The sequence below is a fragment of the Aythya marila genome (genome assembly GCF_965140915.1).
Source record: "Aythya marila genome assembly, chromosome: 7".
Taxonomy (NCBI): Eukaryota; Metazoa; Chordata; class Aves; order Anseriformes; family Anatidae; genus Aythya; species Aythya marila.
The window spans coordinates 16,671,156-16,697,986 of NC_139048.1; the positions used below are offsets into that span (position 1 = coordinate 16,671,156).

Sequence of the window (26,831 nt, forward strand, 5' to 3'; positions counted from 1 at the left end):
TTTTAAAAGGCTTTTTTTTTTTTTTTTTTTTCCAATTAATCTTATCATTTTATTAATTTATTGCTGAGAACTAGCTGGTTCTGAATATGAACACTGGGATGTAAGCATCTGAGTTTCACAGAAATACCAGCAAAAGCCAAACCTCATTACATATTTGCTTTTTTAGCAAAGAAGATAGTTACTGAAGTCTATGTTCTTAAGGTTCCTCTTAGCTAGAAATAAAGTAATAGTTTAGGAATTTAGAACTTTAGGAAGAATCATATACTGATATTCCCACCTGAAGGCAGGACCATCTCATATCATTGGTATTTTGGAGTCAGTTAAATCACTGACTTAGGGAAAGAAATATTTTCCCACAGGGAACTTTACACAGGCTGGCATGGACAGACTGATTTACAGGAGTTAAAGATCTGGTCTTCTTTGCATATCATAGTTAGTATAAAAAAATACAAGTGAATTATTTTGTCTCTTTTAAAATGTGCATTGGAATGAGGCCATGCACATTTGTGAAGAACAGATCTGACACTGTCAAATCAAGGCCATGTAAATATATGCGTTTGTTAAATCAGTTTATACAAACAATAACATGATGCATGCTGAACCACGGTCATTTCTCTAGATCACACTGACCTGGCTATTCTGAGCCATTCAGTAGACAGAAAACAAAATAAACATACTTGCTGAACCACTACAGTGGAAAGTTCAGAACAGAAACTAAAACAGTATACAGTATTTAACTAAGAAAATAAAATACATATTTAGTAACATAGTGTTGATTATATCCACAAATTACAGAGGGTAGGACACTGATTATGTGACATGTTTCAATGCAGGTGGAAAGGGTCGAAAATGACCTAGTAACATGGTGATCCACAGCTTTCAAATGTAAGTTTTAATTCTAATATTGGTATCTTACCTTAAATGAATCTGGAAACACAATTTATTACATTGGAAGAATCTTAACTGTGACCAATAAACATCTGTGGAATCATTTGAGTGAGATATTAACAGAATCAGTAGCTATAGATAAGAAATATTTAAGCAGTCTTTCTCTTAACTGATTATTACCAAGGGATTCATGCAGGGTTGGATCAAAGTTCATACAATTAGGTCAAATTAAATTTTGTATTATCTCCTTCAAAAATAATTTCAAAGATGATATTGAACCAAGAGTTTCTTTTGCATGGCTTGCATACTTCAGTTTTGTTATGTGTGGGAGAGAGTTATATAAACTACTGAAACTTTCCAGGAAGAGTGGTTCAGTGTGTTTGGTCCTTTAAGAAATGGGGTATCAACTGGTACTTCATATACTTACATGTACTTATAGATGTACTTATAGTGTGTACTGTTGTTGCATATTCCATTTTCCCAGACAAGTAGCAAAAACACTTTCAATTTTCAGAAGGTCAAACACACATAATATCCTTATAACAGAAGCAACACTTTTTAAACAAGGAATGAGAGCAACTAAAAGTAACAGGAAATACTCACTTTACTTTTTTTTTTTTTTTTTTTTTTATAGCTGAAAATGCAGCTGGAGGTGGTGGTGGAGGTGGAGAGGACGGAAAATCCAAAACATGTATAATTTTGTAATTTGTCTCAAAGACACTGTTTCTGCTACAGAAAAGATATCGAGAAAGAACTTCAATGAGCCCCAGTGGATTTCTGCTTTGCATAGAATAGTATAGATCAATCTCTTTACAATCCTCTTAAACACTTGACGTTTGTTGGAAATAGTTTTCACTGGAGTAAAAGAAACAGTTACAATTAAAAACTGAAAAATCAAAAGACAAATGAAAAAATATTGGTGCAAAATAAGTTAGTGTGCTCTAAATACTTTTTCATGTCACTCAATTTATATACAGTATTTTTATTAAAATATGTAACTTCTGCACACGTTCCAGGAAAAATATAAATAATTTTGGTAGATCTTATATTAAATTACTGAATGAAACCTAACATGTACAATTTAATCAAAAAATTGCAATTTTCATAACATGTATATTTAGATTTTTATATTATGTGTATTTCCTTAATCTGGCATTGTGTCCTTTTGCATCATACCCAGTACTAAATACAGTTCTAGTGCAAGCATTTCCTTCACTTTAGGAGAACTAAACGCAATTCTCTGGCTCATATCTATAAACAGCAGGGCCATGGTACAGTTTTTTTTTCAAAACTACCATGGATAAATCTGCAAATTATAGTTATAGCTTGGAGAAGCCGCTTCTTTGCCCATGTGCAAATGGCTCTGCCCATAGTTCCTAAACTTAACACCTTTTATTTTAAAAATCTAAAAAGGTACACCAGAAACATGTAAGTGAGAATTTACCGTGATACCTATACCACTATATCTATAGAAGGTTCTACATTCAAATGCATTTTAAAAAGCTCGTACTCCCAATGTACCGTTTTAAAAATACAGTAAATGAACAGAATTTTCTAGTATTTGAAAACCAATGAACTGGCACCAGTTTAATCTTGGGAGCAAGATGACAGGAGAAGTAGAACATCAGAATTCACATTATCTGCCTTTCCACAACCAAGACAGACTGCATACAAATCAGCTCTTTGTAAAAAAAAAAAATACCTCCCTACAAAAACCTTCTGTTCTTGAAGCACGACAGAGACCACTCAATGCTTTCTACTCAGGTCACATGAAGTCAGGTCCTCCTGCAGATAAAGGAAGGAAAATGGCTACTGTATTGTGCACAGATCTGAATATTCACTGGAACCAGTTCCAAACCTAAGAGGAGCTGGATATCAAGGATGATTCCTGCAAGAAATGATTTTGGCATACAGACTCAATCCTGCCCCCTTTAAACAAAGCAGAACCCTACACTTTTCTTTTTTTTTCTCTGAAGGGCCCTCAGCATCAAGAGAAGGGAGAGTGATGTAAAGATTTGCTTGCTTATATACCTCTATAAGATGCTGTACAAAGATAGATACCGTGTACAACTATCACTCAAAATTAAAAGTTTCCCACTTATTACATCATTATTTACAAATGGGCCAAATATTTTATGCAAATGTAGTTATGACACAAAACTGGATATTGTGTATTATTCTGTATTAAATGTAGATACAAAAGAAAGGTACTCCAAGGTTGTTTCATCATGTAATTTTATTCAAACTGTATTAAATTATGTATTTAATATAAATGCTGTAACATTTTATAAATATATTTTGAGGTCTCACAACAAAGTTAGTTATCCAGCACATACACCTAATATGCAACACTTGCAGCAACAAATACAGCAACACATTCTACAAAAGCCTGTTTGGGCAAGTTACATACATGTAAGCAGATTGCTGCAGATTGGATTTGGCTCTCAACCAAGCTTGCAAGATGACAGAGAATTAACCTTTAAATCCACCTTCTTACCTAAAGAAGCCTTCATGCAAGGCTACGTTTATTTGTTATTCAAGGACACCCTAAATATGTCCTTGTACTGTCATCTATTATGTAAGTAAAAACTGCCTAAAATGTAATTATGTTAAGAAATACCTGTAAATAGTTGTCTACTCATTCATGAGTACTTGTAGTATGTTCATAAATACACTGCAACCATCTCTGTTACATTTTCCACATAAAATACTTACCATAAATACTTTCTACAAATATATCTACAGTGGAAAACGTTTATAAAAATACATTTTCTGTAATGTTAACTTTCCTCAACTTGTATTACATGGACACTTAATTCAAGAGTTCGTCCTTTTTATCCAAAGTAATTTTCATCCAACAAAGAAAATGGCCACCGTAACTATTCATGTGCAGACTGTTTCTTTGGAAATATGCAATAAAGAATGCTTAAAGTTGTGTTTCAATTTGAAAACAGAGATGAATCCAGTAGGTTTCTCAAGCACTATACATTCTTTACTTGTATATTCAGGATTACACTTTAAAGAAGGATTAACATTCTATCAATGCTAAGGAGATCAGAAACCACAGATAACATACAAGCCACGTGTACCTCTTGAGCAGCAAGCCACACACTTTATTAAATCAAAGATTTCAACAGCCATTCAGATTTTTAGTAAGGAGTGGAATTACCAGTCACATCATATTATAAATAAAATTTAAAATAAGGTCACAATGAAAACTTTTTAAAGAGCAGGGGAGACATTTCAGATATGACTTACTTAAATTCAAATAAAATACACCGTTGACAAAAATGAACTTCTCTAATGGCATTTAAAAATACTTACACAGGCTAATACCTGAATATTGAAGTCTACATGACTGATAACTTCAAAGCTATTAACTCTTGTTTAATAAATTACAAACATGAATATAATAAAGTGTATGTTTTTAAACCAGTAATAGAGTCTTCTAAAATGCACTTTACAAAAATCTGGCAATTGAATTTTGGGATAAAATAAAGAACAGCCTACTTCTGTGGTATACTGTCAATAAACTATTTTCTTGATTGTTTACCTTCTTCCAATTTTTATGATAGGGTGTCATAAATCTTTTGCTATGAACTGAAAAAATATTTCTCATATTTCATGAGTACTCAGCTTACGACAAAAAAAAAAAAGAAAGCTTTTAGCCCTGAAGCCTTCTGCAAAGATAATCCAGTCAGATGGTTCATATGGAGTGACCGTGGAAAAGGTATGCTCTCAGAAAGACATTTCTGGTCCCTAATTGTCCCTAGACAATTAATGAAGAAAATCAACCTACATCAATTTCAAATTTCAGAGAAACAAGTCTTGAAAGTATTCATCAAACTCTTCTTCCCTGTAGAAAAATAAAAATATGTCAAAGAAAGTTCTGCTTTTGATCTGTATCTAGGAGATAAATCTTTGTATGAAAAACATTCAGCAGATTTCTGGTCAGAATATGTCTAAATTATGTACCCAGTATAGATCACCTTGACTCACTTTGATTCAATACATTCCCCTACCCTTCACATTTCCTCTTCTGTACGACAGCAGTGATTTGACTGTCATGATAGTTTGACTGTCTAAGATAGTTAACAGGACAGTAGCAGATAAAACAGCAGTGATAATGTAGCAACTTGACAAAGGTTTATCCACCAGTGCTCTGTATGTGTCCTCTTATATAAAAAAACATTCCTAGATTCACTACATAGACGATTTGACATAACTTTAAATGTCAGAGTCATTAAAACACTCAGTTTCTGCCTTTGCAGTTCCAAATGATCACAATACCAGATAAATGTTAACTGTGATGAACTAACCGTGATTTTTCATCTGTTTCTTGTAGAGGGCCTTTCCAAAAATCAGCATCTGAAGGACCATCTTGCACATCACTGTTTTCTGAATCTGTTAAAAAATTTAGAGTGCTTAAGTAATAAGTTTTGAAAGAATTTATTTATTTACTTATTTATAATAAATAAGTAGGTAGGAGAAACTTTTCATTTTAACCCCAAGAACAAAAAAAATGCTTTACTTTGAAAGTAAAAATGAAAACATTTTCTAGTCTTATTCAATACAGCACCAAGAAGACTCAGGTATCAGTGACTGATATTTTGGCCAAACATAGTAAAAATCATGTCAGAACACTGATCTTGGTAAAACAGCAGTTTTATAATAACAACTACTTTATTACAATACAGTTGTATTACAATATAACTTGTGATATTAAATGAATGAATTAGTTTACTCCTTGAATGACACATCAATGGTAATGTATCAGTGAAATTGCCAGAAAATATAGATTATTACATAAATTATTCCATGTAAGTATACAAAAGGAGTGAAAAACAAGAAAGTCTCATTATCAGAAATATGCCTTGACTTACAGAAAACAAAACAAAACAAACAAAACAAAACCACCACCATTCTAAAATCTTCCAATAAAGCTTTCCATGGAGACTTTTGGGCATGATCCAAGTTTTCAGAAAACTGCTTTGGGTCTTCCTGTATCTCTACCCTGTATCCTTCCTTGTCTAGGACATTCCTCAAAGTATATTGCACAGCACAGCAACAAACAGAAACATTAAGTCCTTTCTTGAGACTCTGCAGCATGAATAAGGATGACCAGAAGATGGGGCTTATTTCACCCGGAAAGAAATTGGGTACTAGAATTACTGAGATACAAAGATAACCACTGCCTAAGCAGTCACTGAGACTCTGAGCACATCCATCTGCAATGCATCTCTGAGGTACTACTAGTTATAGCTGGAAGACTTTTATTAAAGCCTAGAATTTTTTTGGCATGGTGTCTCCTCCCAGTACTCTCCTATTAATTTTGTGAGTTCAGTAGATCTTTCTATTGTTCGATGAAAGGAATTGTAGTACTTACTGTATTAGAAAAGTACTTTATTTACGCAGCACATATTTACATACCTGGAACTGTCCAATTATTAACAATAATTGGGGTACTGTTGCGCTGTCTGCTCTTTTCTGGAACAATCTACCCCTTTATTTTCTGGACTATTTTCATTGTGTATACAACCACACTTTTCTTCTTTCCTTAAAGATTTTCTTCTTAAAATTCCTTATATTTTCTCCAATATTTATAAGTAATTATGTTGAACCTTACTATCTCTGCTTGTTTTCAACACAGCCTTCTTGCCATCTTATCAAATATTAGAACTGCCAATGAATGCTAAGACCAACGACAAATGTATATGAAATAATTCAACTTATAAAAACAAAGATGCAGAAGATAATGAAATACTCTACCTTTATCAGAATTATCTGAATCTTCCGAAGAAACCTCATCTAGAAAGAAACACAAAAACAATTTAAAAAATAGTAAGCTTATCTTGGTTTTATCTGTTATCTTAAAATGTTTACAAAGGATACTTCTGTTACAACAAATTACACATAAACGTGCACATGCATACATACTCCATTACATTCAAAAAACCAAAGTAAACACTGAAGCAAAGCATTTCTTTTCATAAGTTCAAAGATCATCTGTTTGAGCTCAAATAAGTTATCCCAAGATCTGGGGTGTAAAAAGGTTATCTTACATTTCCAAAAGGCTTTCAACTCCTCAAGGAATTAAGTACTTCAGAACCTCTCTGGTATGCAACATCTGATTTTTGGACAATGTACAATCTAATATAATATCCAATTCTTGAACAAATTTTTGTGGCAATAAACATTTCTCAAAAGGTTCTTCCTCTCTATATAATGTAAGAAATGAATCTTTCTTTTTTTTTTTTCACATAAATCTTTTTCTTTAACATAAAAAATGTATCTTTTTGACCACCTATGTTACAGTCTAGAAACAATTGCATATCTACATATTTTGCATATCTATTTACATACCTATTTGGGTATGGTAAAATTAACATTCATCTTTTTTTTTTTTTTTTTTTTTAAAATAATATTGAAGGTTTAAAATTTAAATGTACCTTTATGTTTTTTTTTTTTTGACTTCTTTTTTGTTGAACGAGATAATTTTGTCTTCTTAACTTTTGGTTCTTTAGTGCTCAGTACAGCTGTGCCTCTTTTCTTGCTTGCTTTGATTTCTTTCCTCCTTTAAAAAAAAAATAAAAAGTACATCTTCTTTGGTATATATACCCTTCAAGCAAGAGTAAATCTTAGGTATTTAATTCAAACAGTTGCCATTTTTTTCTGAAGCTTATCATTAGTTAAACAAAACAAAACAAAACAAAAAAATCATCTGACGCAGAAGAATCTCAGGCCTAAGATCTGCTGCAGATCAACAAACCATGTATTTTATTTTCCATGTGACTTATGTAGGCTTACTGTATGAACGTAAAGATTTTTTGCTGCTTCTTAATCTAAAACAGTCAGGAAAATTATTTCTGAGTATGTACTGCTCTGAAGCCAACTAAGAGAAAATATGCTTGATTGTGCTTTTTTTGAAATCATGTGGTTTTACAATTTTAGTAAAAAATAAACAAGTCAAACAAACCTCAGTTAGTTAATTGTCCTTAGCATGTGCCTACACAGCACTTTAATGAAACTGAGTATGAATTATCTTTTAAAATAAACTACCTTTTATGTATAAATCCATCTAGACACACCTTTCATTTAAAACAGAAACAGTAGTTTCCTAGCTCAAAGGTTTTACTTTCACATGCTGTTTAGATAATTTAGCAATGAAGCCATACAACTGAGACCACTTCAAGGACCAGAAAACCATGACACTGGAAAAGCTGTTAAATTCAAAAAGATTAGAGATGATAATCAAAAACAAAGCAAGTGTTAATGCACATATTTTATATGTTCCAAGTTGAGTAGTTTTCTCTGTTATTAGGAGTGATTCTCAAAGAAAAAATACTTAAATTCAGAATTTCAAAGCACTGATGACACACATAATAATCCTATTTTTTAGCAAAGGAAAAGCTTTCCAATTCTTAAAACACAGCTAAAGGTAAAATAAAAGGATGGTGTTTTTCATAAACTTTCTGAAGAGAAAAATAACTATTGGGCGAAAACTAAGGAAAAGAAACTTTGGGGGAAGGAAGATTCTCCTAGTTTGGGAAGTTTTGTAAATTCATTAGCACAAAAATACCTAACTCCCAACAATATCAAGCCAATGACTTTATAAGAACTCCAGAACAGAATATGCTTCAGTGTCAATTAAGTTTCTAATTATCTAGTTGAACTTTTATCCTTATTTGCTGTTATTCATACTAGCAACATATCAATAATTCATCCCCCATATTTTCAAAATATTTAATTACCGGTGATGGAAGTTTAGTTTGTAGGAACATTCTGGACATAGTCCTGAAAAAGAGAGAATGAGAATACCATAGCCATGTATTCGATAAGCACAACTAAAAGAACCTTATTAATAAACAGATCAAATTGTTTTACAATTGTACAGAAGATCCACAAGTCTCTTACGTCTTCAGTAGAGACCAAGTGTTGCCACCTGGAGTGTTTTGTGCACAAAAGAAAAAACACTATTTGCTTCTTTTACGTAGAAAAACTGTGTCAATTTTGCTAAGTTTAATTATCTGCTGAGTATAGCAAAATGTACTGAATAAGAAAACCCCACTCAAGAGATGAGAATAGAAAAGGAAGCAAGTTAATTAAAGCTAGACTTTTTGGAAGAAAACAAAAGATGTAAAAATAACCTCAGTTGAGCTGAAGGTGTACAAAAACTTGACTGTTTCAAAGCCCTAAAAACTCCTAAACCACAAAATTAAGCAATGAAAATTATGAACTTTCCTTGCAAGTCAGTATTGTCCAATAAACCCAGACATGCCTGTATAGAAAATAGCTTATAAATTATTCTAATTTTATGACATCATGAATTATACAGGATGAAGTGCACAACCTGTAACAACTTTGCCATACATAACAATAGTAGCCATTCTCAACAAATCAAGACCTTTGCTACCTTTAATTAATCTAACAAAATTAACTCCTATTCTACAGCTTATTTTCCACTTTTCATGAACTAGTATCATTATCTTTAGGTCTCACTCTATAGCTTTTCAAGAGTAGGTTCTTCTTTTAGGTTTATATATCCTTGAAGGATTGACTTACTCAATTTCACAAGTGCATTCCTCTTTTCACCATGTTCAACATAACCAAAATTCACCTCCCAGCTCTTCAGGCCTTCTTCCTCATCACAGTGCTTATTTCCACAAGAAAACTGACCTTTAAAGACATCAGATATTGCAAAACAAGGTTCAGTGATTAACATGCTTAGGCTTGGGGTTGTTATTTCCAGTTTTGCTCAGTTTTTGCTTTCATTTTCTTTCAAAGAAAAAAGCCCCAACCTAAAAATAAAACCTAGATTAAGGAAACAATAACTATAATGACAAAACAATCATACTTGTCTCATATTGCATATTTGCAAAGAAAGAACAACTAAAATTTCATTTTACATTGCATAGAGGAAGGAAGATCTTAAGGGGGGAAAAAAAATAGCCTAATCCTGAACTAGGATATATAGTATGCCCTAAATGTTACTTATCAGAGCATGATGTATCAGCAGGTACAATTCAGCCGTACATCTCTAATGACATAATCTATCCAATGTACAATGAATAAAAAAGATTAAGATGTCCACATTCTTATTACCTAACAAATTTACTTGATATACTAGACATACAATTTGCATTTTAGTGACTTTCCATAAACACTTTCCTTTAAGAAAAACTATACTTTAAAAAATAAATTTAATTATGTGAAAAAGCATGCAGCAGCTTTAAATGTTTCCTTGGGTTTATTATATTAAATACAACACTGATTTTAAAACAACATACATGTAATCAATGTTGTTTACACCACTGGGTTCCCAATATTGCAGTAATAAAGACATACATATTCACTTCGCAGAGGACTAATTTGTATGCAGAGCTGGCAGTAAGGATCTATATTAATAGGCTCACAAGCAGGACTGTTTGTGAACGATTAACCTCAGAACATTCTGTTTAAGCTGCTAACTAATGGATTGGAAGTGTCCTCAGATACTTCAGTTCTGCAATTATATTCTGCCATTATAAAAAGTTTTGAATTCATATATTTTCAAAATGTTTAACCCCATGAAAGGTGTGGTTATCAGGAACCTGTATAATCTGGAATCATTTATACCAATCATAAAAAAATGAAAATCAACAAGGAAAAATTTATACTATTTAAGACTTTTGGGAACTTAATCAATTTTTTTTTTTTTTTTGTTTGTTTTTTCCCCTTGTCCTTTGAAAAAAATCAGTATCTTCAGATTGCTAAGGCAAGGAATGAACTGCTAGGTAAGCCAGGACTTTACTGTGTAGGTCACCATAATTCTGTGACCTTATACATTTATATATATTTATGATGATCTAAATATTTTAAATGATGGTGCATTTTTTTTTTCTTAGAAGAAGATCCTTACTTCTTACCATATATGTATACAAATGGTCAGGCTTTTCTCAACCTCTTCTTTCACACTGCAATGCTTAAAACACATGCTCAAGCCCTGACTTGAATAAATAATTCTGCTGTTCGTGAAGTTTTTTTCAATAGTGTTTATCACTGTAGAATGTCATTAAAAATATTTTTTTCAGAGAAGAGATCGTTACAATCCCCTTTCACTCATCCTAACTCTCCTTCCCCATGACCTTACAAAGAAAGGCATGTAAAACAAAGCAACCAAATGTGAATAACCCATTCCTATGTTCCCTTCTTAACATACCCCAAACCATAACTCAATCCACCAGCAGCAGTTCTTAGCACCACTATTACTGTCACAGCTAAATTAAGCACATACTCTCTTTTTAAAAATATGAATCATAATTCATTCATACATAGCTGACCAGGTTAAGGTAGGTATTAATGCTTTATTACACATTGATTAAAGTAATTTATATTACGGACTTATATTAGAAAATAGCAAAAGAAAGACATTAGTTATGTCTTTCTTAAATAACCACTTCAAACTGCACTTAGCCAGAGCATCTCATACGCCAGGTGGATTCTTGCGCCCCTCAGTGGTGAGAGATACCATTTCTCAATTCTTATGTTCCAATTGTTCTACAAGCTTTACACTTTTCGTTAGAAAACTTAAAACATGTAATTCTGCACTTTCTCCTGCATTTTAAAATAGTGTATCAGGTATTAAAAGTACAATGTATCTTTAAATTCTTTTCTCCCTGACGAAGCCACAATAATTCATAAATTATGAATTTCTCATTAACTTCTGTTATCTTTTAAAAGTGTTCGTTCAATAAGACATACAACTGTATCAAATTTAGGTACCTGTTAATATAATCTGTAGTGCTGAAAGCAACATATGACTACAACTACCTTTAGAAACACGATGAAAACAAACAAACAAACAAACAAAACACAACAGCATTGTATTTCTAATTTCTTGTAACGCATAATAATAAATAGAACTGTTTACAAATCTTTTCTGATCAACTGTATCACTCCACTCAATTATCTTGCATGTGCATGCATGACTCCTGAAAACTGCATAAGGTGCACAAGCATTCTACCCCCAGGAACAGCAATATGTTCACATAATTTTCTTGCTTGTTCGGTTGAAAACTCCATGCCCCTAAGCAATGAAATGAGGACCACTGTATAAGTTCCAGTAATACAACGTTATCAACCCACATACAGAGTCAGCTAGAATAAGTTGCTGATTTAGAGACAGGATAGGAAGAGATGACAACCATTCTCACTGAAGGTTTCAAAACCAGGTTAGCCTGAAACAGATGTCGTGTGTAGTACTTTAATTAAGAAGTTAACATGTTCCAAAACAACATTGGAAAAACTTTAAAAAACGATCTTTTGAGAAAAGAATTCAGAGACTTCAATTAAAGGTATCGAAGACTAATAAGTAAATGTAGAACTACTGGAGAGAAGCAGCTGAAAAATATATCCATGACATTCTACATCATCAAATGCATTATGTTGGTGTTCATTACAAATTTGACCTTGCGAAAGTAAATTACGTGTTCTCTTAATTTAGGCTGGAGAAAAGGAGGCTCAGGGGAGACCTTATTGCTCTCTACAGCTACCTGAAAGGAAGTGGTAGGGATCTAGAGGGGTCAGCTTCTCCTTGCAGATAAGTAGCAATAGGAGGGAATGGCCTCAAGTAGCGCCAGGGGAGGTTCAGTCAGATTGGAAATTGGGAGAAATTTCTTCTCAGGGTGGTTAGGCATTGGAATGGGTTGCCCAGGGAGGTGATGGAGTCACTGGCCCTGGGGGTGTTTAAGGAAAGGCTGGATGTGGTACTTGGGGATATGGTAATATTGGTGGTAGGGGGTTGGTTGGACCAGATGATCTTGGAGGTCTTTTCCAACCTCTGTGATTCTATTAAAAAAATCTATGTAGATTAGAGCTATGTGGAATAAAACAGTGAAGTTAACAGCTACCTCAATTTATTGTCTATCACCATCTGATACACTTATCAGCATAAATTGTCAAATACTATCCAAAATAATTATGTTGAAAAGAAACAAGAGAAGCAAAAGGCAAGGTGAAATGCAATATAAAATGAAAGAGAGCATTATTACCTTTTCCTGAAATTACTTCTTTCTCGTGTCTCCATCTAAATCCAAACTGTCGTGATAAGAACCAAAATCAGTTTTGAACAGTCAATATATTCCGTAATATAAAGTCTATTTTCAGTGACTGATGTCCTGCATTTCATTCATTAAATTCTGGTTACTAAAATTTAATTTCTTTATCTGTTAATTAAAAGTATCTTTCTCTTTCTGGTTACCAAAAGTATCCCAACTTACTCATGCAATTCAAATTCTAGTAGATGCTGTGTTTGATCATGAATTAACTTTTTAAAAGTTTCACAGCAGGCAGAAAAACAAACGGGAAATTGGGATAGATATCAATAATGGAAATCAACAGTTGATCTACAGTGTTTTTTTATTCTTGTTTTAAATGGTATTCCAATTCTGAAAAGCTTGTAATACAACTGAAAAATATTGCAAGTTTAAGATTAAATGTCAACAGTATTTTGGCATCAGTTTTGCATGTGTGTGCTGTAGGCTATAGTGTGTGAAATGCTTTTCTATAGTCCCTCTTCCACTTCCCCAGTCACCAGGTTATCCATGCACACCTTTGCTACTTCAGTACTTTTATGCATTTTCTCTCACAGTCCAAGCATGACCTGTTATGATATAAATCATTTGATATCCTTCACAAAGTATTTCTGCAACAGTATCAAGAAAAAAAGAGACCACAATAATAAGAAAATATGCAGCCAGAACCACCAACCAGAAGCCCAGTTTACTGCTTGGATGAAACCTGTCCTTATCTGCAATTCAATTTTTGCCCATCACTATTCCACCAACTAATGGAAAATGATGGAGAGCAAAAACGGATAAGAAGAAACCAATAAAATAAAAACGAAGCAACAACTTAAGTCCTCTAACTAAACCAGGAACAGATTAAACAACATAGAAAAAATAAAAAATAGGGTAGGTTCATCAATAGCCTGCAAAATGAAGGAAAGCAGAAGCAGTTATTCTGCCTCACCTTCCTCGTTAAATGAGTTCAGCAAGATACTGAATGAGCTATTTCTCTACCTTCAAGGTAGACCAAGACTCAGTCGAGCAACTCCAAAATGTTTTCATGGGACTATCAAATGGCTAACTTATGAAGAAATGACAGTTTAAAAAAATATGAAAGATCTTTTAATATCCATAAACAGTTAAATTCTCAATCGAATGCAGACTGCTTTCATAACATTGATTAGCTGCAGCAACATTTAAAATTTAAACAAAACTGTGGAAAAATACCACAGATATTTTAAATATTTTTCTTTTCACAGAAAAACCTTCTATGCTGACAAAAGTGAACATATTAACATTACCAAGTGGAAGACAAGTTGGCCTAGAAATCTGAAAAAGATCTGGGGGAAAAAAAAAACTCAGCAAAAGAATAAAATATTCTGTTTAATGACCAGTTGTCAGATGCATTTCATTTCTTAGCAAATGGCAGACATTTCCAATCTGTTGAGCTACAAAACAAAGCAGAGACAGCAAATAAGAATCCTTCTGGAAAAATACGAAGGCTAAGAAAACAGAACATTTCTAGTCTAATACCTAACGAAGTAAAACTTATATGCAGAGCACTCTCCCTTTCTGCACAGCAAAATTGACAATAGAGCTAAAATATGACAATACACAGATGGTCATTTATCAGCCTCAAAGGTTGCAGACAAGATGCAGAGGTACAAAGACAACCTTGACCTCAAGTAAATCTGATCTAGGGAAATGTAAGGAGTAGCAGACACACCTAAGGCAAAAGTTGTCAAAGCACATTTATCCAATGTCTACAAGCAGCCTCATACCTTAGGACCACCTTGGCATTGCTCAGTAAAATTAAAAGTAAAGGAAACGACACGCAAAGAAAAAAAATAATGTAATCCTCTGTGTGCAAAGATCCTTGTTTATGTAGCAAAACTGTGAGAGTTGCACCATTAAAAAAATACCTTGGTGTTCAGTTGTCACTCTACCAGAGATGTTTCCTTATTCAGTGCACCTTCACGGTAATGAGGTAAGGTGCACATGAGGAGGAATGGGCTTCTGCTTAACGAACATAAGCTTTGGTCTTTCTCTTTTTCTCCATGTTTAGGTTACTAAAAACTGGCTACAAAATTCTATTACTGACTTCAGGTATGTAATTTTAGGAAGAACTAATTTGAGAAAAGCTAACTAAATTTGATAAAAGATCATCTACACCCCCCAAAGAAGCACAGAGAGACAATGGCAGTAGAAAGAACTCAAATAATACCCTGACCCCTGCTGCTTCAAGGCCCATCACAGAAGCCAGCAGGCCATCAAAGGTGCACCTCCACAACCCCAGAGAGGTATAGAAGCACAACACTGGTTAGAAACCCAAGGTACCAACTCCAGAGGAATGAACTGCCAGGGCTGTCCAGGCAGAACCATCATTGTCCAGGTGTGAAACCCATCATAATGAGCCATCAGGAACAGCTCTCTAGATCATCTTTCAGATGGAGGGGTGAGACACAACATGGCACGCAGGGGAAGAGCTTTCTGGGACTGCAGAGGATTTATTACAGGACATTTAGGGAATGAACTCAAGGCAGAAAAGGACTCTGAGAGCTTTGGGGAAGAAAAAATGCAGAGTAATAGAAAGGTAAGGAGCAGGATGATGCCACTGGTACTATCTTTGTGTGACTGCTCTGTGCTCACGTCTGCAATCTGTGTGGATGATCCTGTGTGTACATTGTATGTACATAATAATAACTATGATTATTATACACTTATATGGGTGTCCGTGTGCTCTGTGTGGGTGCCTATGAGGAATACATTTTCAGCCTCATTACTGGTTGGAACTGGGTGCAGGGAGCTGCAGCAGCCTTGCCCCTTGCATGCTCTTGGGCCCAGAAATTCCTTTAACAAAAAATATCAACTTAATGAAGCTGTACACAGGAGGTATAAGGCTTCTTATTGTTTGCTTTTTGAACTTCTTGTCTTTGGCAAGATAGTCTGCTGATTTTTCAGACCTCAGCAGGGTGCTTCCCACAAAAATGATACTTATCATTATCCGCTATTTAGGACAACTGAGTTCATTTTCTCAGAAGAAATGTTCTAAATGAGATCGTAACTACAATCTCTATGCATAGGTCTGTAGAAGAATTAGCTGGCGAGAAGATTTCGTCTAGTAGAAAAACAATTATATATGTGAAAAGACAGATGACTATGTATGGGCAAGTCTCAAACTATGTTTTTTGATAAAAGCTTTTTATAAATAGATAGATAAAAACACACACACACAAACTCATTGCCAAGTTTAGCACCACCTAACGGCATATAAAGAAGCATCATCAACTATGAAACAAAAGATTGACCAGCTTAGAAGCTTGCCATCCACCCTACATCTCTCATAGCACCAGCACTGCAAAACAGAAGGCACGAGGGGCTAAAGATAACTGCCTTCAGTTTCTGGAAAACAGAAAAAGAATTGAGGCAGAAAAAATCTGAAAGCACTTGCTTCATTCCATTGGTGTGAACAGGAACTGATCAGCAGCCTATTTCTGACTCCCAAGAAAAAACTTGCTTTTGGCATCCTTCTGTACCAAACATGGGCATGGATAAATCAATAATTGAGAATGAACTGGAGAAAGGACTCTTGCACAGTCAGAACATATTTGAGGACAGAAAGCATAACCTAATAAAGAGAACAAATTACCTGCTGTATCACTTATGCTGAAATGGCAGTTCCAAAAATATAGGTAATGACTTACTAACATAAACAGGAATTCAGAGTGACCTCAAAGTTAGGACAGTCACATTTGAAGTCTGACAAGGGAATACTGTTCACACAACACACACACAAAAATAGGAAACTGTGGCAAAACAGTTTCCCACAAAAGATAGCAAGCATATGGAAACTTGGCACAGTAAGGAAAGAAACAAAATCTGTAAGCATGCTCAAGGGAAACTCAGGTTGGGGTGGGGGTGGGGACAAGATACAGAGGGATATGAAACTGTAGGAAAATAAAATAATTTAATTTTGTATTTTTCTGTTTAATCACCTTTAGACGGCTGTCCTCTTTTCTGCCTAATATTAGAGTTTAAGCCTAGTCCTTGCAAATATTTACCAGTGAGTATAATTTTCAATACTATAAATAGTCTCAAAGAACTTTACATAGACACTGTTCGCAGGGCTGGGTTGTTACTATGTGCTAACAACACTAATAGGCATTTGAGTTCAGCAACACTTTGCAAAATTACAATACAAAATTCACATACTCTTTTTGACTAAAAGGTTAGACAAAACCTTGGAAACAACAAAGACTGTTTTGGCTAGGAAGGAAAACTGGTCTTGGAATTTGTTTGGTTCTCTTAAGAAATTTTATTTATTTACAAAAAAATACAAATCTTGTTTCCATAAACAGAGAAGAAGAAGCAGCGACAGATACTGCTTTAGAACAAGCATATCCAAAATTGTTTCAGCCACCCTTCAAGTACAAAACTATCTCTTTTTAGACTTTTTTTTTTTTTTTAAACAGTAACATTCCCAAGGTTTTTTTAGGCTTCATCAAATGTTTCTCTCTAGACAAACCCCTTTAGCCTTCTCTCCCCAGCCTCTCTGCATTTTGTGCCTTTCTTACACACAATGTACCTCTTCATAAAACCCCATCAGAGAGAAATGTTTCTATTCCCACAGAAGCACATTTTTGGGGCAGTGACAATGCTTGGATTCAAAACTGCTGCTGCTTATTAAATAACCTGACAGTTTCTCTCAACTCTCTTTCTAGGGAAGGGGTACTAACAATCTGGTTTCACAACATTTATGTTGTTGTTAGAAAAAGAAGGCATACTTTAACACCAAAATGATTTACAAAAATGAAACATACCTTATTCTCTTTATATCTACTGAGATCTGCTATACAGTATTCTTTGAATAATTTATCATAATACTTCTTGGCAAGTCTCTTCTCCCTGTAAAAAAGGTATTATTTTTATTAAATATAGAACATAATACTATTTATTTTATATTTTAATGACATTAACCAGACAAAGATGTTTTGTTTCATCTGAAGTTGTAGAGCTAGAAATACAACAGAAATACACTCCTTGAGATAAGAGACAATTTCCACAAAAGCAGGAAAATGCATCTAAAATATATATACAAAATCACAAATTAAAGTGTTTTGTTTTGTTTTGTTTTTGTTGTTGTTTGCTTGTTTAAGAAAGGGTTCCTTCAGGATTTTCAGAACAGTCATCTCAGAGAATGCACAAATACTTTTTCCTTTTTTCTGTCACCATATCATTTTGCCACTAAGTGATGTTACTAAACTTCTTAAAGGTCTTTCATTGCTAAATGCATTAAAGATAAAAGAATGATCACTAAGTATGAACAGTAATTCTTAATAAATAGGGGATACAAATTCAGTACAAAGTGATCTAAAAATACAATGTTTTATATAATAGTTCCAGGTACCAATTCATATCTGCTTCATCATCTTCATTCCACAGGAATCTATGGTTTTCTCTTATAATATCAAGATCTGTCTTGTCATTTGCTCTGTAAAAGAACGCAATTTTATTTTAGTATGATATAACATTAACATGAAAAGTCAGTCACATAGTAATTTGGTAAACATCAGTATTCATAGTTTTTATCTCTACCTCACTGTATAAAGGAATTACTATGGAATTAAACTATTTAAAAATGTATTACTCCCTCATATACCATTTCCCAAATGAAAAATCCACAGTAGTAAATGGTCACTGAAACTGTGGATGACATCATTCTGTCTGAAAATTTTTTTTCGAAGACAGTTATGGATAGCTCTAAAGAAGCATATCATTATTCTGGACAATGGATAGCAACTCTGAAGATTTGAAAAGTGTTCCAGACTGATATTTTGAAGGTACTGCCAGATATTTCTCAACACACCTTCAATTAATGCTCACCTGTCATCTTTCCTTTTATATAACAAAACAGGAATTAATTCAGCTCATGGTAAGTTCTTTTATAAAAACGATGGAAAATGAAACAAGTCAAGTTTGTGCTCCAGATATTTGCAATGACTATATTACTACTTGTGACCAAAATAATTAGTAGCTTGATACACACACACATCCCTCTCTTCCCCCTAAGATACAGTTTAACAGCTTTATGTAACAAGGGGGTTCTAAGGAACTCAGGGGAAAGACTGCTTATGGTTCTTACCCAGAACGTCGGAAATCCTCCCTTTTGCCACCATAGTATAAAATGTAGTCACTCACAAACTTTTTATGTCTTTCATACTGAATAATGCAATTAAGGATTCTGTATCAGTATTTAAATTATTTTACTGATAGTTTAAAACAAAAATAATAATAAAAATGTTTTATATATTTAGCAGAAATAATTTTTTCTCAAAAACCTGTTGTTAATTTCCAGAAAGAAAGGAATTAATTAGCAACTTTTACTTAATAACCTCTTATAGAAGCTACCTTCCAAATACAGAACTTCAAGGCAATTTCATCTTTAAAACCTCAACCAGCTGCTAGAAGTTTATAAAACTATCTTTCTTCTCCAAAAATGCTCTGTAAGCATATATATAGAAGCCAACCTCCAACCCATGTCAAACTTGAAGAATAATTAAATAGAAGGATACAGCATCCATCGATATCAAGTGAAACCTTCTTTTTCTTGCTTCTTCCCTGTTAATAACAAATACATTTGAGTGAAATTTACCTTTACGTTAAGGAAAAAAAGCCTCACAAGAGCATCAGATTAAAGATACCTATCCCATTCTTCAGCTGCAAATTGTCTGTGAGCCACACTGCCTTGTTTTGCTTTTTGGAATGGCTTTACCAGAAGGCTCTCTTCCTTTGTGCTACAGATAAGGGAGAAAAAAAAAAAGGAGAAATGTTAGTCAAAAACTTTCCATAAGCAATAGCATTTCCATATCCAAATTTTGCACTAACTCAAGTGACAAAACCTGCTATGCTAGTTTCTACAGTTTCTGACTAACTCTGCATTTCAAGCCCTTTATATATCTAGGCTTCACAGCCCAGTAGAAAAAGGAAGGACAATATGTTCACTGAATAAGAGTGACTGTTAATAATACTATCCCATCCTTTCATGCTAATGTCTCAACACCTCATTAAACAGTTTTGCCTCTCTTAGTGCAAGCATGGTAATTTAAAATTTAATTTAAGTACTATCTTGTGAACCATACATGTCAGTAGCCAGCAAAAAATACATTCAAAATTTAACAAAGTAATAAAAGTTAAATATAAAGTAATACACTTCAGCTTAGTATAAGGTATATTTAGTTAGTTTCATTCCTCAGCAGAGGTGAAGAAGGAGATTTTTCCATAATTACCAGCTGGCAGAAAGAAAGGAAGTCAGAAACCTGTAGCCAGTTGGCCAGGGAATTTATATTCTATGCTATGGGATACAGGACTCTAGAAACTAAGCATATCATTTGCTCAAAAGGACCTGTAGGCACAAAATTCCCATAAGGAGATTCTGTAAAACAGCAATACAGAAAAAACTTAAGACTACTATTTTCCTTAAAGTGAAAATAAATATCATCATAGAGTAAGAAAAAGAAATACACATATGCAGTGAACCCACATTAGAGCCCTACTGGGAATCAGCAGCAGAGTGCCGGAACAAGGGTAGCAATGATATTTTTGAAAGGCTCCTGATGGTTAGTTCCACCTAGGAAGCAGAATGGTGTAATGTGTAATGGCCTTTTAAAGAAAATCAAAACTGAACAAAACTAGTCACTGTTTTACTGGAGAACAGCCATATTTATAAAATAAATGCCTTTTATTATTCCAGTGAATAAAACACGGACTTTTTCCCAGAATGTAAACACTAGAAAACCATTCCTTCAGTTTCATTACAAAGGAAAATATGCAAGAGTCTTAGGAAAGTTTCCAGAAAGCCTTCTTAAATAAAGTCTAATAACAAGGCAAGGAAGAGACAGGAAAAGGTATGAGAAATGTATGTATAATGTAGGCAAAACGTTTAGTATGGTGCAAGGATTATGGTGCCAAAGCAAAATAAATACATAAATTAAAAAAAAAAAAAATCTTAATAAGATCAGACTACAAAATTTTAGGTCACTAATTGTGCAAACCAATGAAAGAATTGGCAAAATGGTCTCAAATAAGAGATACATAGTTACATTTCAAGGATTGAGTACAATATAATTCACCAATACAATTCCCAGGTCTCTTCATAAATTAATAAACTTTAGTGGTTTAAACTTGGTAGGCAGCTAAGTACCACAAGCCACTTCCTCACTTCCTGCCCAGTGGGATGGGGGAGAGAACAGGAAAGATAAAAGTGAGAAAACTCATGACTTGAGATAAAGACAGTTTAATAAGTGAAGCAAGTGGCATGTGTGCAAGCAAAGCGAGATAAGGAATTCATTCACTGCTTCCCATCGGCAGGCAGTTGTTTAGCTACTTCCAGGAAAGCAGAGCTCCAGCAAACATAATGGTTACTTGGGAAGACACGTGTCATATCACCAAACATCCTCCCTTCTTCCTTCTTCTACCAACTTCTATTGCTGAGCATGACATTATATGGTATGGGACATCCCTTTGGTCAGCTGGTGTAAGCTGTCCAGGCTGTGTTCCTTCCCAGCTGCTGGTGCACCCCCAGCTTCCTCACTGCTAGGGCAGCATGAGAAGCAGAAAAGACCTTCCCTCTGTGTGGAAGCACTGCTCTTCAACAACTACACGTAAAACGCGTTTTCAGCACTAATTTCTAAGCACTAAATCCAAAACACAGCACTATATGAACTACTATGAAGAAAATTAGCTACCCCAATGAAAATAAATAAATAAATAAATAAACTAGTAGCAATTCTTCACTTCCTCCAAGCAGGTGTTTTATATCTACAAAGCCTGCAGCTACTTGGCCTCTTTTGCCTTGTTCTCCTAGCAGTTTCACATTTCCTGATGGATCACAGTGAAGTGAAGGGAGCAGCCAAACTCCAGCAGTTCATGCTAATGCTCAGAAAAATGAAATACACTGCTCCAAGAACCGAGAGGCACATAGACACCAGATGGACATGGCAGAACAGATTTTAATCAGTTGTCCCTGGGAGACAACATGCTCTGGCAAGCTTGGTGTGAGGAAATGCTGGAATCAGAGGTTGATTTTTCAAAAATCAGTTCAACACCAGACTTTACATACCACAGCATAATTTTCTACACAGTAATAGACCATTTGGACAAAACACACAATGTAAAGTATTAATTCTGTACTACATTACCTTTTAGTCTTTTGCACAGACTTCTCTCCATTCTCCTCATCACTGAAATCAGAATCATAGCCGCCATGGCCACGTGCCTGGAAATAAATAAATGACAATGCAGTCAATATACCTGCTAGAGTAATTTGGATACAGCATAACTAGAAATCAGTACTGTGCATCATGAATAAATAAAAGACACTGAGCACACAATCAAGTGCAAATTCTCACATATGTTTAAACCAAATCATATGCAACATACAAAGCAGAACATTTTCTAAATAATATAGGACAAAGAAACTATGGTTTCTCACAGACACTGTCAACCTGTCAAAAATCACTATATAAATAATTTATACGCAGATGTTCCAATACTTAATCTTAACAGATGCAGATGCTAAAAAAAAAAAAAGATGCTAAAACACTTTTGGTCTTTACTTTCAAACAATCTCTCTTATACAGAAAAGGTGAATATTTCCTCTTTCAGAAGAAAAGTATTTACTCTTTCTGAAGGCTGGAGGACAGAAAATGACGTGCCTACATTTAAAATAATAAACAAGGATGAGCAAAATTTTTTCTTTGGCTGTGGTACAACATTTGAGATTGTTAGATCTTACATAAATAGCTGGAAAGCTGATTGATTATCTAAATACAAAATAAGATGCCTATAAAAACATACAGTTTAATCGGCACAATAGTCATACAACGAAATGAAATATTTTTCCCACACATTTTTGGACCATTATTACTTATTATGTTATTAAATACTACTAATAATCCCGTATCTTAATGCCATCAAAATGAACAAGCACTAGCTAAAGCCCAAATCTGTCATCTCCATTTTTCAGCATACAGTTACATGTGCAGTTCTCTCAGTGGAAGCAATGGCTTTAGTTGATCCCACCTCCTCTCTCTCATTCCTAATCTCACATCTTCCTTCTAGCTGTCCAGCTGCAAAGTGTTCTAAAACTACACAAGAGCCAGATCAAACCGCTCATCCAAGTTACAACAAATGATCTCATTAAAAGTTCAACGATAAATTCAGGGTGAAGAAAACCAACCACCCTTGACTGATGTCCCAATACTTTTAGGCCAATCCTTTTCTGAAGGCACAGTACAGCACCAATACTGTGGCGTGCACACCAGTCCTTGTGTGCACAGATAAGTACTGCACCAAAGCTATGTTCATGCATCAGCAGCTCCAGCAGTGCTGAAGGCACTTGTGGAGACCCAGACCGAACAATTACTGACTGCCCTGCATGCCTCAGGGTGGTACCAAGATGACCTGACTTTAAGGTAAAACATAAAAATGGACTCCAACAAAGAATCTCATGAATATTTCTACTTTAGAAGGAGAGTGCAAACAGACCTTTGCTTAACATGAAATTTCAAGACTGGTTTCTCCCCTACCCCACAAACAAAAAACCCAATCCAGAATACATAAAATTTATTCCGTATTTAACTGTAGTAAAAGACAGGTAGATAACAAAGCTTTGTGTCCAAACTAAGAGATTTTAAAAGATGCATATGTAAGTATGGTCATGCAAAACTGTCAAGAAAATTTAAAGTAACTACTTTCACTATTTGATAAACCCTCTCATACCACAGTTGTTTTCATATTTTTTTTCTAAACTAATAAGTAACTACCAAACATTTTATCAAAGTATGAACCTGAGAATTACATAACTTATTTGAGTATTTTATCTTCTGCACCAATGTTGGACTTTTTTTTTTTTTCCAAACACCACCACAAACTGAAACCACAAAACTAAAACAAGTACTAAAACAAGTGTACTTTGGGATACACTTAAATCACTGACAGTTAAGCAATCCCAACATCCTGGATTCACTTTTGGAAAGCACTAACTAAATTAGAGCTCCTGTAAACTAGCAGTTTATACGCGGTAAATGCAGTAACGTTGCACATGACTGACAGCAGACAGGAAATGTCAACTGTTGATGCCAACTCCCCAGCACCACACTTGCAGGAGACATTGGCATCCAGAAAAGGGTGCAAAACCTTCAACCCTGTTTTAACCCTTTTCATTGAGGTAAAGGCACACTAGTGAAATGTGCACATCAGAGAACTGTTCATGTTGACTCCTGCGGTTGAACTGTAAACGCATAAAAAAAAAAAAAAAAAAAAAAAAAAAAGGCGGCAACACAGTCCTACACGAAAAATCCCATCTCGTGGCCCCTCATCATGCAGCTCCCTTAACAGGCACCACTCAGCCTTCCCTGTACCTGCCCAGCTCACAGGGCTGTGCTCCTGTCTGCGCCCAGCCCCAGGCAGGCCCCTGTGCTCGTTTTGGCACAAACTGCCCTGGGAATGCCTCAACTGAGCCCGGGATCCAGACCAGAGCTGCAAGGAGCTGAAGGCTGGAAACTGACAGGAAACTGAGCGCAACATACAGGGATCCGCATGCGGCAGTGCTCAGGGCTCCTGCACCTTCCTGTCAGCTTCCAGGCTTCGCTGGGACTTTGCAGCCGCCACTTGGGTGGAAAACAATTGACAGGACGTTCAGTTAATTTCACAAAAACACGATTATGAAATGTGTTTGTACATACTGCATGGTGAACGCTCCTAACAAAGAGAAAAGCCACAAAGTACAGCCTCTTTGCAAAAATTTTTTATTAAAACTGTCTCTCAAAAAAACAAAAAAAAAAAGTAAAAGGTAAAACAGCAAGCAGGCTACGGCAGTGGAGTTCAAAGGTTTGTGGGGCTCCACAGTGAAAAATGACGCTGAGGGAAGGCCTGGGTTGGTCCTAGGCAACTTCCAAAGCCACCCCTTACGCCCTGAAAGCTTCCCGTCCCTTCCCGTCCCTTCCCTTCCGATCCCTGCCCTTCCCCGGCCCGGCAGGCCGCGGGCCGCACGGCGGCGGGGGCTGTGCCCCTGCGGGGCCCGCGGCCTGCCCGCGGCCTGCCCCTACCCCGGGCCTTCCCCGCGGCGCCGCCGCCCGCCCCCTCCCCGCGTCCCTCCCTCCGCGGCCCCACTCACGGCGGCGCCGAGGCGCAGCTGCTGGGGCACCATGGCGGCGGCGGCCGGGGCCGGGGCCGGGACCGGGGCTTGGGCCGCGGGCGAGGGCCGGGCCGCGGGCCCCTCCCGGAAACCGGGGCCAGAGGCGGAGCGGGGCCGCGCCGGGAGCTGCCTGCGTTCGGCGGAGGGGCGCCGAGGGGCTCGGGGGGCCGGCGGAGCGCGGCGGGGCGCCGGCGGCCGGGGGAGGGCGAGGGCGAGGCGCGCCGGCAGGGGAGGGGAGGGGAGAGGCGCTCATCATGCTGAGGGGCGAGGGGAGCCTCCCCGTCCGGGATCCCGGTGCACGGCCCCGGCTGCGCCCGCCGCCGCCTCGGGGAAGGTAGGAGCAGCCCCGGCGGGTGCCGCCCGGCTGGAGGGGCTGGGGGGGGGCTCGGGGCGCAGCGGGGCCGGGAGTGGGCTCGGGGGCGCCGGGTCCCCCCGCTGCCTTTCCCCGGGGGAAAGAGGCCCCGGGGCTGGGGTGGCGGCGGCGGCGGCGAGGGCCCTGTGGGAGGAATGCCCGGCTGGCCCCGGCCCCAGCCCATCTGTCGCCCGGCAGCGCTGCTCCTGCGTGTGCTCCCCTGGCTTCTCCCGCTGCGCTGCGGTGCGGTGCAGTGCGGTGCGGCGCGGCTGGCACCGGCGCTGCTCGCCCAGGGGTGGTGGAGTTTGGCCTGAGGGAAAAGAGCTTTGCACCCCCGAAGTGTTGTCGTGAGCTGGCTGGGAAATGCCGGTGTCCACCATTAAGCGGTCAGTTCCAGCAAGTAGCTGTCAGGCAGCTGATACTGTTTCCCATCAAACATTAGGACGCACCATACTTGAACCGGTGCGTTGGCTGCTGAGGTCAGAGATGCCACAATCCATCACAGATACTTTATTCTGGAATATATCAGAGTTCCCAGCCATGCTATTGATTCCTGGAGTCTTAAATCACAGATCTACTTCACAATGGAAAATTTTTGAAATTGAAATACTACTTTCATTGTTACTAACGAAAAACATTATAGGGAGTTGCTATTATATAGCGAGGCTGTTGCACAGCACAGCTTTCAATGTACCTCCTTACTTTGGCTACTGAATTTCAGTTTCAAAAGAGAAGTGTTTTTTCTCTTGTTCAGGTATTTTTGTCACTAATTATGTTGTTACAGCTCTGGAAGGGATTTAAAGGTGGTGTTCCATGGAAAGGATCTGAGAGCCAAGTGTATGTGGCACTCACTGAATGTATATGGCATGCTGCTGAAGCCCCACTGAAAGTGTCCCATTTCCTCTAAAGGGCAGAGACTGTTGCAAAAATGGAATTATCCTAGTTAATAATTTAAATATCTCAAAATAAATAATGTATACACACGAAGCTGTAATAGCAGGCGTATTCTTTTTGTTTTTCCCCTCCTACGGAAATGGCAGACTGCTTTAGTATGAATGAATCTTGACATGATTCTGGAAACTGGGCCAACATATCATTGATTATGCACTTTGAAGAACAGTGGGAAAGGTAGAGAGAAGATCTACAATTCTTGAATATCTCATCATTGTACTGTGGCCACAAAGGCCTGCATATAGAAAATATAAACTTTCTGGAACAGGAAGATTCTGCAGAGAGTCCAACTATAGCAACTGTTGTGGATGCTGAAGTTATTGTATATGCAGTTTTGCTGAGAATAGCTGCTAGATAATTTCATTTTACTGCACTATACTATTCTGATGTCTGTCTGGCT

At 36.5% G+C, this 26,831-nt stretch overlaps 2 protein-coding genes across 2 annotated transcripts in view; one reads left to right on the plus strand and one right to left on the minus strand.

The window, feature by feature from the left end:
- Positions 1 to 1,983, plus strand: part of PDE6C (phosphodiesterase 6C) — a gene marked incomplete at its 5' end in the record, with an annotated part of 28,782 nt that extends 26,799 nt beyond the window's left edge. Inside the window, one exon of the mRNA XM_082764308.1 lies at positions 1,523 to 1,983. Within this exon, the coding sequence (XP_082620434.1) occupies positions 1,523 to 1,593 (71 nt within the window). The 3' untranslated portion in view covers positions 1,594 to 1,983. The remainder of the gene's footprint in view (positions 1 to 1,522) is intronic.
- A 1,131-nt stretch (positions 1,984 to 3,114) lies between these two features.
- Positions 3,115 to 25,418, minus strand: LOC309880348 (protein FRA10AC1 homolog). Its single transcript, XM_082765203.1, has 14 exons — positions 25,108 to 25,418; positions 22,130 to 22,206; positions 19,634 to 19,726; positions 19,505 to 19,550; positions 19,075 to 19,151; positions 18,340 to 18,423; positions 17,753 to 17,837; positions 12,918 to 12,963; positions 9,451 to 9,564; positions 8,640 to 8,682; positions 7,338 to 7,462; positions 6,658 to 6,696; positions 5,208 to 5,292; positions 3,115 to 4,744 (listed from the first exon to the last, which is right to left on the minus strand). Exons 1-14 carry the CDS (start codon positions 25,138 to 25,140, stop codon positions 4,702 to 4,704), a joined length of 990 nt encoding a protein of 329 aa, XP_082621329.1. The 5' UTR covers positions 25,141 to 25,418; the 3' UTR covers positions 3,115 to 4,701.
- Between the last annotated feature and the right edge of the window lie 1,413 nt (positions 25,419 to 26,831).